The sequence below is a fragment of the Balearica regulorum genome, chromosome 9 (assembly GCF_011004875.1).
Source record: "Balearica regulorum gibbericeps isolate bBalReg1 chromosome 9, bBalReg1.pri, whole genome shotgun sequence".
Classification (NCBI taxonomy): Eukaryota; Metazoa; Chordata; class Aves; order Gruiformes; family Gruidae; genus Balearica; species Balearica regulorum.
In genome coordinates this window covers 882,448-900,492 of record NC_046192.1, presented here as the reverse complement: position 1 = coordinate 900,492, position 18,045 = coordinate 882,448, and the positions used below count along the sequence as shown (strand labels likewise).

Sequence of the window (18,045 nt, the reverse complement as noted above, 5' to 3'; positions counted from 1 at the left end):
CGGGGTTTCAGGATCGGCAACTAGGGCATATTCCTTGGTCTCGTGTAAGAAAACAGAAAAAACTGCCAGGATATAAGTTTCTGTGGGTTTTTTAAACAAACTCTGACACAAACGTGACATCATTGTTGTACCTGAAACCTCGAGCCCACAGCTGTATCTGGGAGAAACTCAAAGCAGGCTTTCACCTTTCAGTTTGAGACCTGAATTAGCCCAGGGATGCAAGAGGGGGGAAAGTTCAAACGGATGCATCGATTAATGTAGATCTTCCCCTCTTGCACTCCATTTTCCTTGCGAGAAGGGCAGCCAAGACGAGCCACATCCCAGAGACGCACAGCGCGGCATGGGAGCCCACCAGGTTGACACGTAAAACCAATGTATTTCCGTATCACACGCTCTCCTGAGTCCCACTAGTGTTTGTTCTCACTCTGCTCCAGTTCCGCATGCGTCAATTTATTGCGGTAAGACAAAATCGTACACTAAAGCCGAGATAAAATCTCTCAAGTGTTTACAAAGCATGAGGTCCTGCCCTCGCACTCTGCCCTCGCACAACAACTGGCAGAAGGGCTCAGGTGCCCAATGTCAGATGCGATCCGGCATAAGAAAAGCATTCGCTGTCACCTGAGCACTAAAAAAGCCAACCAAAAACCTTAAAAGGCGATGTGGAAGTGGCCGACACAGAGGCTGAAAAGCTTTAACCACTGCAGTATTTGGAGCATCATACAAAAAGCATTTCGGTCAACGTCCGTTTCCTTACTGGCAGGTTTGTCCAGCAGTTTATAATTACGAAGTCACACGTTGAAGCTGGTGGAGCACACGCTCCTGAATTACTATTTAAAAGCAACTCAATGCGGCACAGGACGCTACAGAAACAGAAGAGCTTCATAACCTTGGCGCATCACTCGCTCGCAGGCTGTCAGAAGTCTGCGCGGCAGCAGAAGCTGCGACCGGCAGTTTGTTACCCGTGAAGAGGTACGGTGGAGGTTTTGTGGCTGGAGCGCAGCCCGTGGCCCACCCGCTCTCACGTTTCACGTTTATTGAGCCACGGAGCGTCCAGGGAAGGTCACGCACACGGCACACGCTCACCCACTTGGGTTGGAAAATGGTCTGTGCTTCCTGCTATGCATCAGGGTTTGTCTTGCCTCGATTTTCAACTCACCTGCTGCAAACCGAAGCTTTAAACAAAGACGGGAGGAACGAAGGACGTCAGCGCGTCATGCTGCAGGTCCGTAACCGGGCGTGAACGTTTGCCGGGGAATTGCATTTTGTAGCTGTAACATACAGACTGTTGTGAAACAGCTGTTTTCACATCTGGCTTTGGAGCGTGTCTCTAAAGACGCGCAGGCTGCACTGTGCAAACGAGAGCGGGGGCACGGCCTGTAATCAAAAGTTCAAGAAAGGGCAATAGAATATATTTTTTTTAAAAATCACTTTGCAAAACATACAGCAAAATATTTGGGGACATAGCAGTAAACCATGGCAGATACGTGAGGGTGACGTGTCTCAGGACGGTCACTCATTTCCACGCACGGTAATGCTCCAGCTGTTTCGGGCTGAAAATAGCAAAGCTTTAAGCTGCAGAAACCGGGATCAGACACTGCGCAAAAGACAAGAACGGGCAAGGTTACACCTTCAGGCTTTTCCCCGTTCAAACATTGCCTGCAGGTAAATATATCGCTTTTAATGCAGGTAGAACAATACGGATTAAAAAGGCAAAATAAATCAAGCAAACATGAAACAACTCCAGGTAGCTCACACCAAATCTGCAAGTGGAGGCGTGGAAGGAAAAAGACAGCCTTGTTTCTTGAGCTGGTAAAATTGCAGAAGAGCAAACAACACTTGTAATATACAATGAGTTTTATTTTAAAATCCCTTTTCAATTATTTTGGTTTCTTTTTTTGTTTTTAAACTGCAATGGAATTTTTTTGTTTTAAATAATCTTTTGATGATATCACTGTTTCCTGGTCATAGATGCCTGAGAGGAAGAAAAGCAAGTCTGGGAAAAGATAGACCTTGAACAGCAACACCGACATTTTGTTTGAGCCTCTCCAATCCCTTTTGTATCTTTTAAGGTGATCTCAGAGTCTCAGCTCAGTTTGCTGCCATCAAAAATAATTCTCTGAAATGCAAAGATTTGCTCAGCCTGATTTCAGGATCAAGGGTTCAAACGAAGAAGTGTATTTTAAAAATGATGATGTCCGTTATCCACTTTTCAAACATCATCTGTTTTATTGAGGGTTTTTTTTTTAAGTTTGTTTTGGTTTTTTAGGAGGCCAGGAAGCAAATGCTAAAGGAGAAGGTTCCACATTAAACATTTATGTTGCACAAGGCTTCGGAAATGCAATTCAGGCTCCCAGAGCGCTGTTGACTTTGCCCTCTTGTGGGGAGGGGTGAGAATTCATTCGGAAGTCACACAACACGTACAGCACCATACGGCGGTATGAAAAAAGCTGCTTAAAGTATAAATTAGCAGGTTCAGCATCACTGCAGGAAAAGCTTTCTGTATTCGTTTACCGCTTAGTTAATTTTCCTTTCAACAGAATTATACCTTAGCGCGAGGTGGACTACTGTCGCAGAAATCACACACGTCACGCTCCTAACTGTTTAAAAACCCGTTCTGTAAATGGAGAAAGGATCCTAGTGCAGATCTCAGTAATGCCGTTTTCTGGCTAAGCATTTCACCAAATTATCTGTATTATGCAAGAACGGGCGCTGTTCCGGAGAACGACAGCACATACAGTGCTTATAGCTGCGTTCCTGCCAGCATCCAGAGCTATTTATAACATGTAAAGATTTCGCTAGGACAGAAGTATCAGTATTGAAATGCACAGGTTCAGGAATCACTGAGGGCTGGTTACCTCTAAATACTTAGAGAAAATAAGTTTTGATGCTCAAACTATTAACAGGCCGAGCGTTGTTTAATTCATTGCCGCTGTCATCATCCCAGGGAAAATGGAAGAGGAAAAAAAATAGAGGCAGCCATCTGGAAAACAGGCCAGTGTGTTAAGGAAATTTAAAAATGTAGATTGTCGGTAAGCAGAGAGAAAAGCTGACACGTTCCAGCCTGCGATTGGATTTGGCGGCAGGCAGAGAAGAATCCAGCCGCATCCGAGGCAGCAGACGTTCAGCCCGCAGGATCAAGGCCATCTGCTCCCAGCTAGTTTTGTCACCTGAAACACGGCCAGAAGTCACAAAACCAAATGGCATTTGCTAGTAGAAGGCACACACAGGACTCCCAAAAACGCACACTCACCACTGCATCTGAAGTGGGGGGAAAAAATACATGTTTTCAAGAAAATATCCCTACCAGGGTGAGTTTCCCTTGCCACCTTGATTAATTCGTTCCAGCAACACCTCCGTCCTCTGATGGAACAAGAAGTCGCACAACCGACTTTGGGCCAACACAAGAAGCGACAGACACTGCCCCGAAACAAACGGCCGTACCGAGCTCTCCGCTTCCTCGGATGCAGAGGTGCGATCAGGTCAAATGTCCAACTGTTAAGGTCCCAAAAGATTTCACAGCACACTTGGAACCACGCAAAATTCTGAGTTTTATTCAAGCAATAGACAAAATGCTCACTTACTGAAAAATAGCAGATGTCCTGCGGGATTCTGAAGCCAGGCCCTGTGAATCTGACTGATTTCTGTTACGGGAGCTGCGCACAGTCAATGTTCCTCCCGACCAAAACAGTCAAATCACTAGTCTGGGTAGGGAGAATACTCCAAACAGCAGTTTAGCCAACTCTTGAATACCTCAGGCTACAAAAAGTGATTCTACATTTTTGGCGAGGCAGCAGCAAACCTCTTTGCTCCTGAAGAAGCTGACAGAGAAGTTAGCAAGAAGTTCACTGCTTCAAACCAAATTCTTGATGCAAAGAATTTGGAAAGTGCTTCAGAGCTCCCAACCACAACAGTCTCCTACTTCTCCCTAAAATCACCTACTTCTGTCTAAAATCACCGCAAAATATTGAACTTCCGTACAGAAAGCGCAGCAGCAGGGCAGGGCAGTGGTGAGCACACCACTTCCGTTCTGATCAAGGGATCTCCAGCCATCAGGAATCCTTTTCCCATTGTCACACGCAAGCATCCCTGTTCCCGAGGACGCAATTTCCCAAGCACGGCTATTAGACTAATTTACAAGTCCTCGTTAAGCACTCGTCACGTTCCCAGTCACAAACTGGGAACGTTCTTCGCGCACCAAACCACTACTCCGTTTGTCCTGCCACCGCAGGGCGGATGCCATTACACCAGCACACACCGATATATCCTTCTGAATTACAGCAGAGTTTATTTTAATATTTTGTACAGCCAGCATTGGTCTCCAGGAATAAGTTATAATCTTACATAAGTGAGTCCCCCCCAAACCCACCCTTAAGGAATGTTCAACTTTCAGCATTTCTAATTTAGAGGGAAATTAATTATTTATAGGGTAAGACGCAATCTGAAGAATGGAAATCAATCTTAATTTGTGAATAAAACTCCTCAGAAGTTCTCAGGGTTTACTTGCATCTAATTGGATTCATGAACAAGCGCAGAGGCCACATCTTTCAGGACTGCACTGCGAGGACATCCATCTCGGGGACAATGTGATTTTCTGAAATTGGACAGGGTTTTGTCTCCTTTCCCCCCCCACTTCACGCCCAGGGTTCTGCTATGCAGATACATACTTTACAGTCTAGTACAATCAATGCTTGTAACAGATTTTTCCAAAAGGTAAGCGTACGCCCGCCCCACTTCATTTATTTGGTTGTTCTCAGCACCACTTAAAACATCTTCATTTCTCACTGTGTGTTTTGTTTTCTTTAGTGCAGCCAAGAGGAACGGACCTCACTGTTGCCTTTAAGCAATAAACAACACACAAAACAAATAAATACTTTAAAATCCTTTAAAATGGTAATAATGTTCATACTCTGTTCCAGTGCAGAACTTGGTTATCTACTGGGTTAAAAGCACGCCAAGGACAGCTCGTCAGCAGCAGACTGGGAGCCTCTCTCACCTCCCTGCACCGCTCTCCTCGCGTTACTCGAGTAACGGGGGGAAAAAAACGAGCAACAGCCTAAGAGGAAGGAATTCCTCTCTCTTCCATGCTCAGAGAATTGCCAGTGTCCGATAGTAAGCGATTCACATTCTCTAGCGCAAATAAAGCAAAAAGAGGTTGTATAAATATTTCCTTCTCCCTCTCTGACAAGTGTGCCCAACTCTGAAATAGTTCAGACAGCTCTGGGAAACACCAGCCAACAAGAAACGAGAGTCAAGAGCTAGCCGCGGGGCTGGCAGATTTTAACACCCTACTAAAAGGAGCCCTTCTGGGGGCCCCTACAGACCATGCGACCTCAGAGGAAAGCGGTTTCACCAGAAAGTCCCCCCTTACTACACCCCTCAGCATCACAGCCACCCCGGCCTGCGCAGGCCAGACACACCAGAGGGGGGTTGGACATGTTTTTTTTTTTAGAAAACTGGTGCAAGTGAAAAGCCCAAACCTGATCCAGAATCCCCATCAAACGGCTGGTGGAAGTTCTACTCGTCCCGGCTGAGGACAGGGAGGTGAATACTTGGGTACTGGGGGATTTTATTTCATTAAAGAAAGGCTCAGCCAAGTCGTAAAGCCTTACAAAGCCTTTTAAGCTGAAAACAAGGTCTGGATTCAGAAACTGAATGCTCCTTCCTCATTATTTTGAAATGTTTTGCAACAGTGATCAGAAAGTGTAAGAATGCTTTAAAAGTTAATTTCTTTCGATGTCAAAAGGAAGACAAGCTCAGCGCTGTGTTGTGCCTTCCTTTCCTAAAGGGGCCTGTGAATTTTGGCCAAAGGAAACGTGTGGCAAAAATGTTTCGCGTTTCCTACAGAGAACAAAACTGTTGCTAAAGCTATGGAAACTTTCACAGAAAATGACCCAATGTAGCACCGTACTCCACGAGAGCATCCCAAAATGCTTTACGACACAACAGAAGAAGTACACTTACATGAATGTTATATACCTGTCCGAGGTATATTTTCTGATGCCACGTAGTGGGGCTTTTTTTTTTTTTTTCTCCCTTGAAGAAATTATGTCCCAGTTAGAATAAAGCAAACCCTTTCTTTTAACTGTTCTTTTCAACGTGTTCTGTATATACAACCCTTAAAATACACTTAAAAATAGCTGCACACGTTTTGTATCATTATACTAGAGAAGGGCAGTCCAGACAGACCATGCTTCTCCGTATGTTAAAAACTGTAAATAAAACCCAACCAGACTCACTCTCCTCCGGTACCCACGTTGGCCCAAAGGAGGGAAGGGAAGGAACAAGCAGTTTTAAAACGGGAGTCTTTCACAAAACACGCTACTTACAAATCTCAGGTTAATTTCCTCAAGCAGTTTTGTATCAAATCCTTTCTTAAATATTTGAGGTCACACACTGCCATCTTAGCAATGAAATCTGTTGCAACATGCATGTGTCAGCTTCCCACTCAACCAACTGCAACCCTGAGGATTTTTCTGGCCTGGTAGAAAGAGGAAATGTAACGCAATTCCTGAAGTATGGCTGGTCCTCCGTTTCAAAACTCTGTGTGACTCCCTCGATGGTTCTTGGACACACACCCACACTTTTTTGTTTTTCCTCTAATACGTGTTTCCCTCTAACCAACATGCAGATTTCTCCTCCCAATCATCCACATCTCGATGTCCCAACGAAACAATCCATGTCATCCATCCAGAGGTTTTCCCAGGTAGACCAAAGTCACTTCTGTGTTACCATACACTGCAGACACCGCTGGATACAGGCAAACTTTCGGCAGTCCTCTGAAGGCAACTCCCAAGAACTCGTAGCCCCTCTCAAAGGCTAATGTTTTGTCTTCCATGTCCAGGATAACTCGAATCCTTTCACCTATCTGGAAACAGAGACGGGAGGGGGAAATAAAAAAAAACCCAAACCAAAAACATAGAAAGAGTCAGCGTATTCAAACGGAGACACAAAAATAAAGCATAACCCACGCAGCAGGTATATTAAAGCAAGACTTTCCTGTTTCTCATGATTGCATTACTTTTGTGATGGCAATGGCTCAATTTGGCTCAAACTCACTAAGATCCCGAGTACCTCTGCTGCCCGTTCCAGTGGGCAGGCTGTACCTCACCACCCACGCGATAATAAACGTGACCCGTCTCACGTGAACCGTGCCAGAGCACCAGGTGAGCGTACTGCATGCCTCACGCTTCAGAAAACTGCCGAGGTTTGGAAACTTTGTAATGGCCCCCAGGTTACCTGAGGTCTGTATTTCGCCGTTGCCATCGCTGAGCTGTAATTGCTCTGTGAGGAGCAATTTCAAAGACTATGAACTTGTTTTAGAAAGGTAAGCGCCACATACAAAAATATACCGGAATACATGCTCACCAAGGCAGAAGGAAATTCCAGTGCAAAACTTAGGCAAAATAAGCACAAAAAACCTAACATACATATATATGCACACACACACGAGTGAAACCAACACTGAACTCAGCAAGAGACTTGGATCCAGGCACGCACAGCGCTCCCTGCGCTTATCTAGTAAACGTTATTTTCAGACAAGTCCCAGACGCCAGCACAGCAGGACACCACACAAACTTCTGAGTCTTCACCAGCCAGCCCCAAGGCTGGGGATTTCTTCCAGCCAACGTGTTTTTCTTCTAACCAACGCTACCAAACGCATGCGTTTCCTTCAAGTACGTTTTCTACGAGCAGATCACTGTACGCGTCTTAATAAACACAAAATGTTCCAAAGGATCACCGATTTGAGCTCTCATCAATTTTTACAGAGAAAGGAGCGACTGCGTTCACCCTCGAGTCCCCACATGAGCTGGGGACTCTTGCCTTCAAAATCTTTCCTCACCCTGTTGCTGCAGAAAGGCCTAGATAAGGACAGCAGGAAGTGACTGCAAAGGGCCGAGTCTGGAAAGTGCCAACACAATCTGCAAGCTGGGGAACGCGCAAACAGAAAGAGACCTAAATCTCTCTAATTACACTAATTTTAGGTATTATTCCCAAAAACGGCAGGTGTAACCTTCAGGCAGAATTAAGTGCTTGGCGGTGAACTTTTACATGAAATTGAGGAATATCAGATACAAGTTACTAAGGAGATCTTCACCCACAATTGAAACATAAGCCAATATTCATACAAAGCCACAGCATTATGAGATGGAAATTATAACGCACACAGCTTAAGTTGCAACACGAGGAAATCCAGCAGTCAAAAGATAGTTGTGCAAGCAGCCAGAAGAACAATATCAAACGCTTCTGTAGGGACAAAAAGGTGGAACGGCACTCACTCCTTAATAACCTGAAATTATCCGAACATCACGTCCCAGCATCCCAGCCAAGGGAGGTCACCTACGGGAACGCTGCCAGCGAGCAAACAAGCAGCACTCAGCACTACTGCAGGTTTTTTTGCGGGAAGACTCTTACCTAAGTGCTAACCTCAGCTCACACTGCTGTACAAAACCCCACAGACATTCACGGTGCCTAAACAGACACATACATGCTTCGCGCTCAGCATTTGAGATAAAAGGGCAGAAACAAGTGAGGGTCAGGTGCATCGAACACCGCACGCAGGTATAGCCCGAGGAAGCGGTAAATGAAGGGGGAAAGGCCTCACAAGCCGGAAGGGAAAGCAAAGAGACCCTCAAGTGGGCGTTAGGACAGCAGACTGCCAGGACACATGAGGGAGGAGGTTCTTGACAGACACGGCGGAGCTTCCAGCCCGCACCAAGCCCCGCTCACCTGGTATTTGGGCGCGTTATTGCACTGGGGGAAACTGCCGTTCACCTCTCCGTTATGCAGCAAGTTATTGTCCACCAGGTTCCAGCCCCAACTCTGGTCGTCGCTTCCCAGCAGGGCCACATAACCCTGGCACTGCATGGCCGCCCGCTTCGTGGCGATGCCGATGACGGCCACGGTGCCCAGCGGGCCCTCCCACCACACCTCCCAGGCGTGGCGGCCCTCGCTGAAGCCGATCTTGGTCCGCGCCCCATCCGTGCTTTGGGCGATGGGGTTGCGGTGCAGCGTGAAGCCGTTCTTCTTGATGTAGACGTTCCTCGAGCAGTCGTTGGTGCTGAAGGCGTGGTGGAAGGCACGGACCTGGGGAGGAGAAGGGGGGAGGGGGAGGTAGATAAAATCCTGTCATGTTTTTCAGGCCCCCCCACCTCCTCGGTTTCCAAGGACACCCGTGGGGGTGTCCCCGAGGGGCCGGGGCGGGGGGGTTCCCGGGCTCACCTTGCCCTTGTAGGTGGGCACGTTGCAGAGGATGTCGGTGCGCAGGGCCTCCTCCGCCAGGCAGCGGGCCGCCAAGCTGCGCCACACCTCGCTGTTCTCGTCGCCGTGCAGGACGTGGTGCCACAGCTTACAGACCAACGCGCAGCTCCTCAGCTCCCGCAGCTCCAGGTAGGAGAAGACCAGCTCCAGCACCCGCCCCGGTAACCGCCAGCCCGGCCCTCCCGCCGCCGCCGCCGCCGCTCCCCCTCCGCCGCCGCCGCCGCCTCCGGGGCCCGCCGCCATCGCCTCCCCGAGCGCCCCGTGGGCGGCGGGCCGGGTCGCGGGGGCCGCGTTACCCCTCCCTTCGCCGGCGACAGCGGTGGCGGCGGGCCCCGGGCCGAGCGCGCTCCCGGCCCGCCCGCGGCCCTCACGGCCCCTCACGGCGAGGGGGCGCGCGCGCCCGGCGCCGCCATCACAGCTGCGGGCAGCCCGCCCCGCCCGGCGCGCATGCGCGGGAGGGGCGGGAACGCGGAGACGGACACGGCGCGCGGGAGCGGCCGGCGGAGCTGAGGTGAGGCGGCGCTGAGGGGCCCGGTCTCACACCCCCCCCCGCACACCCACCCCCGCTGCCGGTGTCTGCCGCCGTCTGCCGCCCCCGGGGCTTCCCCCGGCCCGGGACAGGCGTCGGGTCCCCGGAGGAGCTGGCTTCCCCGGCGCGGGGGTGGCTGTCGGGCCTACCGGTGCGAGGGGCTGCGGGGCGGGAGGGAGCAGCCGGGAACAGGTTCCCGAAGGGCGGGCGAGCGGCTGGCCGCGAGTTTGCGAGCCGAGTTGCGGGTAAGTTATCCGGCGCTGTTCTGTAATTTTATTTAATCGACAAGATTGACATTTTCCTGGTGGATTGAATGAATTCGAGCAGTTCTTTAGGCCAGGGTCAACAAAAATCATATGCAAAACATAACATGGAAAAACCAGATACCAAAAAGAAACCCTTTATTGCCCAATAATGCCATAAACCCATAGACGTTAAGGCACCACGGTGGTCGCCACAGCTGGTGCCGGGGCAGCCGCAGCTCCGTCCCAGCCATAGCTCTGCGCCCCTACCCTGGTACCAGCTCTCCTTTTCCCCCACAGCGTGCTCATCTCTCCAAAACTTGTGCTTTTTTGTTGCTCGGTTTCCCCCCCCCCGCTTCATTTTTCTGCTGACTGCATCTCCTGAGCAGCAGTCACGCCATGGAAAGGGCCTGGAGCAGGGTAAGCTCTGTGGGCGTGCTTTGAGGCCCAATTAAATGTGTTGCAAACCTCATAACTACCTGCCTTAAACCGGTAATGCTTCTTTTAAAAACATGCCATTGCTTATCTGTTTATGCTTTCGTGTTTCATGTTTACTAGCCACCAGAAAATTACCATCACTTTGGGAACACATGCACAATAGTTTAAAATTTATTCACAGAAATGTATCCTTTTAAACGGTAATTAAGGCAATCACTTTCAGCATTAATCGGTTTATCCCAGCCGTCACCAGCACGAGTTGCTTGCTCCAGGTATTGCGAGATTGCTTTGCAAATTGATGTTAGGTACCGACTGCCCAGTGCCTCAGCAGCCGGATAAAAGACAGATATCAACGTGTGATCTCACCCAGACCGGAATAACGTGACTTCTTTGCAGAGGGACTTTATCAGTTTGCCGTCTTCCCCTTGCTCCTTTCCACTACATCCCGTTAGGCACTGTGCCCCGTTTTGTCAGGCATGCCATGTCCTTACACGGTGAGGAACGGGCAGATCTGCCCCAGGTACTGTATGGGTACGTGTTCCATGTTGTTGTCGCTGGTGTTGATGTTGTTTGAGCCAAAGCTTCATTTGGGTACTGATCTGTAGAGGTGCCTGTTTTAACTGGACACTAGAGTTTCAAGTAGTGTGCGTTACAGCAACGCGATGATCTTGTTGCTTAGATAAGCTTTCCGCTGTAATGAGGACCAACACCTGCTCAATTCAAGCTTTTAGGGTTTGTTTTTTTTTTTTATTTCAGAGGCGTCCCTGAAGTATGGCAGTCAAATGGATCGGTGGACACTCGTCCTCTATATTGTGCTTGAATGTAAACACGGAAGGGCTGGCGGCTTCAGGCGCGGAGCGAGGCGAGCTCACGCTCTGGGACGGGGGAGGCGTTCCAACAGGACGGCTCCAGCTCCCGAAGGCAGACGATGTGACCTCCGTGGTGTTCTCTCCCCGCCATCCCGCCAGGTTGTACACCTCCCACGGAGAAACCATCAGCTTGCTGGATGTCCGATCCCTCAAGGAGCCTGTCGAACGCTTCCACGTGAATGAGGAGGAGATCAACTGCCTCTCGGTGAACGAGACCGACAATTTCTTGGCTGCGGCAGATGACTCGGGGGCGATAAAGGTTCTGGACTTGGAAAACAAGAAAGTCAGCCGGTCCTTGAGGCACTCAAACATCTGCTCCTCTGTTGTCTTTCGACCTCAGAGGCCTCAAAGCCTTGTTTCCTGTGGACTGGACATGCAGGTGATTTGCATACAAGTAGATGGTTATTAGAGAAGCGAAACGCTAACTACCCATCTGTGTAGTGAGGCGCCAGCAGACTTTCACTGAGCCTGAGGATGTACAGCCTGTGGTCGCTGGAAAGCTCCTTAACTGTTCTAAAGTAGTTTTCACAGAGAAGCTAACAGTGTCGAGGCTGTTTGTGCCATTTTCTACACAGCAGTTCCTCTCCCTGTTTTATCTTATTTAATGTTTACAATCTAAAAGTGAGCGGGGTGGAGGGAAATCAGAATATGGTGCGAAACATGCTCATGCGGCATTAGATCCCCGTTGGACCCAAACCCAGAAGTTGTCCCTAGCGATCAGTTATGGCTGCAGGCAAAATGCAGATGATAGTTAGGAAAAATGCAAAATGCTTGAAGCTGACAAGTTGCCAGCAAGAATACTTTACTACAGGTAGATAAATATCTTTGCAAGTGGTATGTATCACTGTACGGACAAGTCATTTTGATAATTAATCCTTTGTTCTGATTTACCTCTTGGAAGCATTAAACGTTCCTTGCCTTTCACTCTCCTCTGTCCTTATCAAGAGGAAACTTTGTCCTTTGCATGCCACTTGTGGAAGCGTTCTGAGAAAAACCGTGCTAGGAGTTAACGGAGTCTTGAGTTGCGTTGCCAAAGTTGGCCACCCAGAACAGATGTTTTTCAGTCGTTTCTTTCCAGCGGTTGAGATCTGACCACATTCCTGGTTTAGCCTGAAATTAAAACTATCACTTCTACAAAGGTTTCCGTGGTTCTAGCGGTATTAGGGTGAAATTTGCTTTGACAGCGTTGAGCAGTTTCACCCTGTGTTCTTAAAACCAAAGTGCATCTAACACCCGATAAAACAAATACGTGCTGATATTCAGTATAAGCGGTATTTGTCCATATTTAAGCCGTGGATCATATAGTATCAGTAAGTATATCTATCCAAATAGGGGCTGATTGATGGAAGTCTGTCAGGTTTAGACTTTGTCAAATTTTCAGAAATTTTCCCAATTCTTTTTTTTTTCTTAGATTGCCTAAAAGATGGATGTAGGATTTTTAAATGAAGTACTGTGAGAATCTTCTTTGCAGAGGTACCAAAGTGAGAGGAGTAAACACTTGGCACCTTAGACAGCTGGCTTAATTTCAGGTCCCTAAAATGCAGATTTTTTTCTATCAGAATTGTAACCATTTATACACCATTTCTGTGTGAGTGAACTGGTTATTTTTTGTGACTCTTTAGTTTTAGTATGTTTTACTGTAGCTTTCCAATGAGCATGCTGTGCTGCAGCATGTCTTTGGACAAGTTATGAGCTCTACGAGCATCAAAACACATTCTGGGCTTGCACATCAAACCCCCAGTGAAGCCGTAGCTGATGAGAACTGAAATTTAGGTTGCTGGCGTTTTTTCAGAAGTGCCACGGAAGCAGGGAAAATGCCATGAGGACAGAAAATAGTGTGCAGAAAACTTGTCGGCGCTTGATGGATTCATAAAGCTGTTGCAGGAGCAGTTGCCTTAAGCGCTAGGACCCAGCCTCTCTGATTTACTCTGCACAGTCATCCTGGAAAGTTTTCCCTTTCATTGGCAGCAAAGTAATTTTATGTAGCAGCAACAGCAGCCGCTGAACAGAAAAGTGACAGGAAACAACCTGTTTTGGATATCTTGGTGTGATTTGGATTCCAGAAACGCAGAGCCAGTGCAACAACTCTTTTGTGGCCCAAATTTAAAGACTTCTGTACATTCCACTGGAGATGACTAGTGGAGGAGTATCTTTATTAATAACAAAACTCTGGTTAAAAAAAAGCAAACAGCACACCAGTACTGCATTAGACTGACTCGTTCTTTCCTGTCTGTTGGCCTTGAAAATGCTCGTCATCAATTCAGATCCTACAAAAGTATTGAGAGAATTATTTTTACCTGGCACAGTATAAATCTGTAGTACTTGCATTGCTGTGTGAGACGCAGGATTCATGTGAAGGCACAGCTCTTGCTTCACGAGGGGCTTGGAGGTGGGGTGGCATTTTAAGTCTAAAAGCATAGGCTCCCCCCATCTCACCAGGAAAAGCACGTCCTACCTTGATACGGTAATAGCACAAACCAGATCTACTTGTTGGATATAAAAAGAATTACATATGTGTCTCTAAAAACGAGGGCCTGAACTATTGTTTGCCTTTTGCTGTTCCATTTCTCAAACACGTTCATGGAAGTGATTATTTTAGGACAAGTAGGTAGCAGAGACAGAACTAAAGTTCAGAATGATGATGATCTCTATTTACTGCTAGCGTTTCCGCTCCCTCCTTTTAAGTCATTGATGTGCAGTATATCATGATTACTACTGCCGAGATGAATGCAAAAGCATTTAGAACGGCTTTTTCATCCATTTCGTGGTCTAAAAGTCTGAGTCATTGAATCTGCCGAGTACGGCAGTGTGAGGGTTTGGAAAGCGTGCCATGAAGATTTACTGTATTTACCAGGGGAAGTTCAACCACTCCTCACAACACACCTTGCATCTCTTGCACTTGTGCATAGTCTTTGCTCTGCTAGAGAAGAAGTGTGGTTGTTTCGGGGTTTTTTTTTTACTGTTAGTGAAAGGTTCTGATTTTACTTAAAATCAGAAATGAACAAATCATTGATTCAGACTTTTTTTTTTCCCCCCCCCCAAGGTTATGCTGTGGAACCTGCAGAAAGCTCGCGCCTTGTGGACCACGAACCTGCAGGAGTGTGAAACAGAGGAAGACTGTCCACAGTCAGCCGGCCAGTTCTTTAACCCGCCACTTGCACATTCCCTGTCTGTCGCGTCGTGCGGCAACATCTTTGGCTGCGGAGCACAAGATGGTAAAGTCAGAATATTCAGAGTCACCGGCGTCAAGTTTGAACGTGAGCTGGAGTTTCAAGGTCACAGCTTGGGAGTATCACAGGTCCTTTTCATGCCAGAAGCGTACTGGTTGTTGACTGGAGGAAATGACGGGAAAGTCTTGCTCTGGGATGTCAGCGGTGATGTTGGAAAGCAGCAGAAAAGTCCAGCAAAATCTCTGCAGAGAAGGAAGGCCCAAGCACCTGCTTCCACCAGAAAAGATGGGAAGCGCAACAAAGTGGCTTCACACGAACATGCTAGAGTTTTACCAAAGCTAACCATTGAGCACGGAGAGAAGGTGAACTGGATCTCGTGCGCAGAGATCAAAGGCTCCAAGAGAGTATTAGTTGCTGATCAGAGCAGTTCTGTATCTGTGTATCCATTGCCAGAACCTTAGACACTGAGGTGCCTAAAGGAATCTGTGGGGGAAAACCACTTCTCGGAGTGCTCGAAATGAGTCCCGTTACATCCACCGACAGCGAAGGGAACAGTGAAACCTGCTGCGTCCTTCAGAAGGGGGAGGGATTTGCTGCGTACTCACGCCAAGCACTTGGGATGTAACTGGCCTCGCGTTATGTTTTTCAGCGGCTGTTGGTGTTCGCTGCAGCTGTTTCTTGCAGGGTTGGCAGTTTGCTGCTTGAATTTAAGTGAAACGGGTTTCAATGTATTTAGGGGTAATGTTAGTTCATGACTAAGCTGACATAATTAAGGTTGGAGGAAGAAATCCACGCTATCAGGGACACCCCTGCTGCCAAATGAGGATGCTGAGCAGTAACAGAGATGTCATTGGCTGAGCTTCTTGCGTTTTGAATTATTGCAGTGCTTTACGTTACTCTCCCCATTACACTGCGTCGCACTTAGCTTCAATTGGCCATAGTGGAAATATATTTTTCCTTAGTTTGTCAGCAGCTGCATATAAGACTAGAGAAGCATCAGCTAATGAGCAATCAAATTACTTTAACTGTCATTGCCAATTGGATTTTTTCACACTGGTAAACGAAGGAGTAGGGGAAAACGTTAAAATCCATTTAACGGGTCAGCTGTCTTACACATTTAGTTGTTTATCCCAGGGAAAAGAAACTATTACGCTTGTCTTAATAAATGCTTTCTCTCTCACTGCTCCCTTGTGCTTTATACTCACTCTAATATTGCCAAAGATGCAGAAAATTGTGTCAAGAAGGGTACTGTATACCCCATCAGGGGGAACACAAAGGGCCAAAGGACTGTTCTTCCTTACCCAAATACTTCCACTGGCTTCCCAAAGCTTTAGAAACAACGAGCAGAACCCGGCTTGCTAGAAGCATCCCTTAATTTGCAAGTTGAAGGTGGGAAGAATGTAACGAAGTGGGAATGCTGCAACTCTTGACATGTTCAATTCATGCTGGATTTCCCATGGAATGGGCAAATAATTTAAAAAAGCATTTTTATTTTTTTTTCTCGGGCTGTCCTGAAATTTTCACAAAACTGAATGCCTGGTACTGGCTGAAGACATGTTTATGCTGTCTGGTTTCACCAGCTGTGCTGGTACCAGATGCACTTTACCTATCTGCCTTCTTTTTTTCTTTTTGATTGAAAAATTTCCAGCTCTTTGTTTTGCATACCCCGCTCCTGAAAATCCTCAGCCAGTTGTGCTGGCTGGCTGTCTTTATGGAAGAGATTCCAATCGTCTTGGTTTAGCTATCCTTCATCCTCAAAACAGCTTCTTGCAACAAATACAACTCACTCTCATCCAAATCTGATTTTTTCATCGTACCTTTTAAATGGGGAAAAAAAAAGGCAAAACAGTGATCTGCTTGTACAGCCTTTAACAGGAGGAGACTTTGGCCCAAGGTGCAAACTGGTGGGCACGACAGCAAGATGAAGCCAAAACGCAGCAAAAAAAAGCCGGTGTAGGCACCCCCTTCCGTGTCACCTCTAAATTAATTTTGTGTATGAAGACAGAGGGGATCAGTGGGTCAGAGGAAGCGGTCCGGATGCGTAGGTCAGTATGCGATGCGTTCATGAGCATGTGTCTGTGCATCTATGACCTATATTTGGATATGGAGTCTATAAAAAGCCTCGGTACAAACAGCCTCCAGCAGGAGTCGGATCCCCCGTCCCTGGTGTCGCTGCCTGCTTCGGGAGAGAGGATCGAGCCCACTCCGGCTTTTATTCTTCTCTTCGTGTTCTCCAGGAGGATGGCTAAAGCCGGCATATCTCTGCGCTCCCTGAACGAGACGTTAAACAGGTCGTTGAAGGGCTGTGCTAGCACTGCGCTACAGAAATGTTCGTGGGTAACAGGATGTAAATATACGTTGTGTGTATATGGGAAGGGAGCGGGTCATGAGCAATCTTCTATTTCTTCTTTACTCGTTGGGGAGGGAAGGGGGACAGAGCTGCACCGTTTGGTGACCGCTGTTCTGCCCGGCCTGCAACCTGCTAGTTCTGGCTGTTTGTTTGCTGCCGGATTCAGGCAGTTGCTCCCTCAGCAAAGGCCTGTCGCCGTATGCAGTGTTGCCAGGCTTTTGTGGGTAACAGGAAATTCAGGTTCACGCTCCGCTACAGGCCTGTCGTAAATGGGAGATGGGGGCTGAACTGCTGAATTTGGGAAAGTGCCTCAGAGTCTGGAGGGTTCAAAGATAGGAAGTAAATGGTTATCATTAACAAAAAAACATGCCTGAGAACGGACCTTTCTTAGAAGTTTAAAGAAAGAAAATCACTGTCGCTGAGGAATTGGGACATAGGTGACGCTGATTCACCTTCCATTTTCAAAGCCTGTACTCAGAAGAGGAACGCTTGACCGATGGGTTTACTGGCTTCGTGTAAAATAATCCAGGCCGAGCCACCCCCACTGGCACCAGTCCACTGTTCAGCTGCAGTGCGACAGCACAGCCACGGTTAGATGGTGTCTGACCAGCTGGGCAGACAGCAAGCATGGGAGCAAACGCAAGCCGTGAGCATGGCTCTTCAGAAAGAGTTGAAAAAGGGTCTGAGATTCCCCAGAGTTAGAGACAGGCGAGACTGTGTTCCCTCTCAGTGGGCTTTCACCCATGGCTTTAACGGTACTGTGCAAATCAAGTGCCAGCTAATGGAGTTTCTAAGAAACCGCTCCTCTGGTCAAGATACTAACGTTGTTCACCAACGGCTTTTGTGACTCAGATTCACACGATGGTAACCGCAAAAAAAAGATATTAGAGACCTGACCCGAGAGAGAAACAGAAACACGGGTACCACTCCTGAAAGGAAAAGTGAAAATTAAGTCTGTGGGAAACTGATTACAGAAGAGTGCGTCTAACTGGAAGAGCTGTGGAGAAGCGTGGGGCTCTGCATCAGCCTGGAAAATAAAACTGATGTGACAGCTCTAAAGTAATTAAAAATGTCATTTGCCTGAACAGGGGAAATAAGGTTATGCTGTCAGAGAAGTGGGAGCGATAGATACTGCAAATCTTCCAAGTACATTTCTGTATGCTAACGAGAAGAAATTTAAAAGCTTTCT

General features: G+C 47.6%; 2 protein-coding genes across 5 annotated transcripts; one reads left to right on the top strand and one right to left on the bottom strand.

Annotated features, from left to right (window-relative positions):
- Positions 1 to 4,262: 4,262 nt before the first annotated feature.
- Positions 4,263 to 9,664, bottom strand: FBXO45 (F-box protein 45). Its single transcript, XM_075760690.1, has 3 exons — positions 9,220 to 9,664; positions 8,728 to 9,084; positions 4,263 to 6,865 (listed from the first exon to the last, which is right to left on the bottom strand). Exons 1-3 carry the CDS (start codon positions 9,499 to 9,501, stop codon positions 6,680 to 6,682), a joined length of 825 nt encoding a protein of 274 aa, XP_075616805.1. The 5' UTR covers positions 9,502 to 9,664; the 3' UTR covers positions 4,263 to 6,679.
- Positions 9,665 to 9,677: 13 nt separating this feature from the next.
- On the top strand, positions 9,678 to 15,688 carry WDR53 (WD repeat domain 53). 4 transcript variants are annotated; one of them, XM_075760685.1, is made up of 3 exons: positions 9,678 to 9,769; positions 11,436 to 11,715; positions 14,380 to 15,688. In XM_075760685.1, the coding sequence occupies exons 2-3, from the start codon at positions 11,710 to 11,712 to the stop codon at positions 14,965 to 14,967; spliced, it is 594 nt and encodes a 197-aa protein (XP_075616800.1). In that variant the 5' UTR covers positions 9,678 to 9,769; positions 11,436 to 11,709; the 3' UTR covers positions 14,968 to 15,688. The 4 variants fall into 4 exon arrangements, with proteins under 4 accessions (XP_075616800.1, XP_075616802.1, XP_075616804.1 ...); XM_075760687.1 differs by having other exon boundaries at positions 9,697 to 9,769; positions 11,224 to 11,715; XM_075760688.1 differs by having other exon boundaries at positions 9,739 to 10,032; positions 11,224 to 11,715.
- The last annotated feature ends 2,357 nt before the right edge of the window (positions 15,689 to 18,045 follow it).

Bases quoted from the DNA above. Each gene is read 5' to 3' on its own strand.
- FBXO45 (XM_075760690.1), bottom strand. From the start codon at position 9,501: ATGGCGGCGGGCCCCGGAGGCGGCGGCGGCGGCGGAGGGGGAGCGGCG. The intron at 9,085-9,219 runs GTGAGCCCGGGA...TCTCCTCCCCAG, and splicing joins TGCCCACCTACAAGGGCAAG to GTCCGTGCCTTCCACCACGC. The intron at 6,866-8,727 runs GTGAGCGGGGCT...CTCTGTTTCCAG, and splicing joins ATAACGCGCCCAAATACCAG to ATAGGTGAAAGGATTCGAGT.
- WDR53 (XM_075760687.1), top strand. From the start codon at position 11,239: ATGGCAGTCAAATGGATCGGTGGACACTCGTCCTCTATATTGTGCTTG. The intron at 11,716-14,379 runs GTGATTTGCATA...CCCCCCCCCAAG, and splicing joins CCTGTGGACTGGACATGCAG to GTTATGCTGTGGAACCTGCA.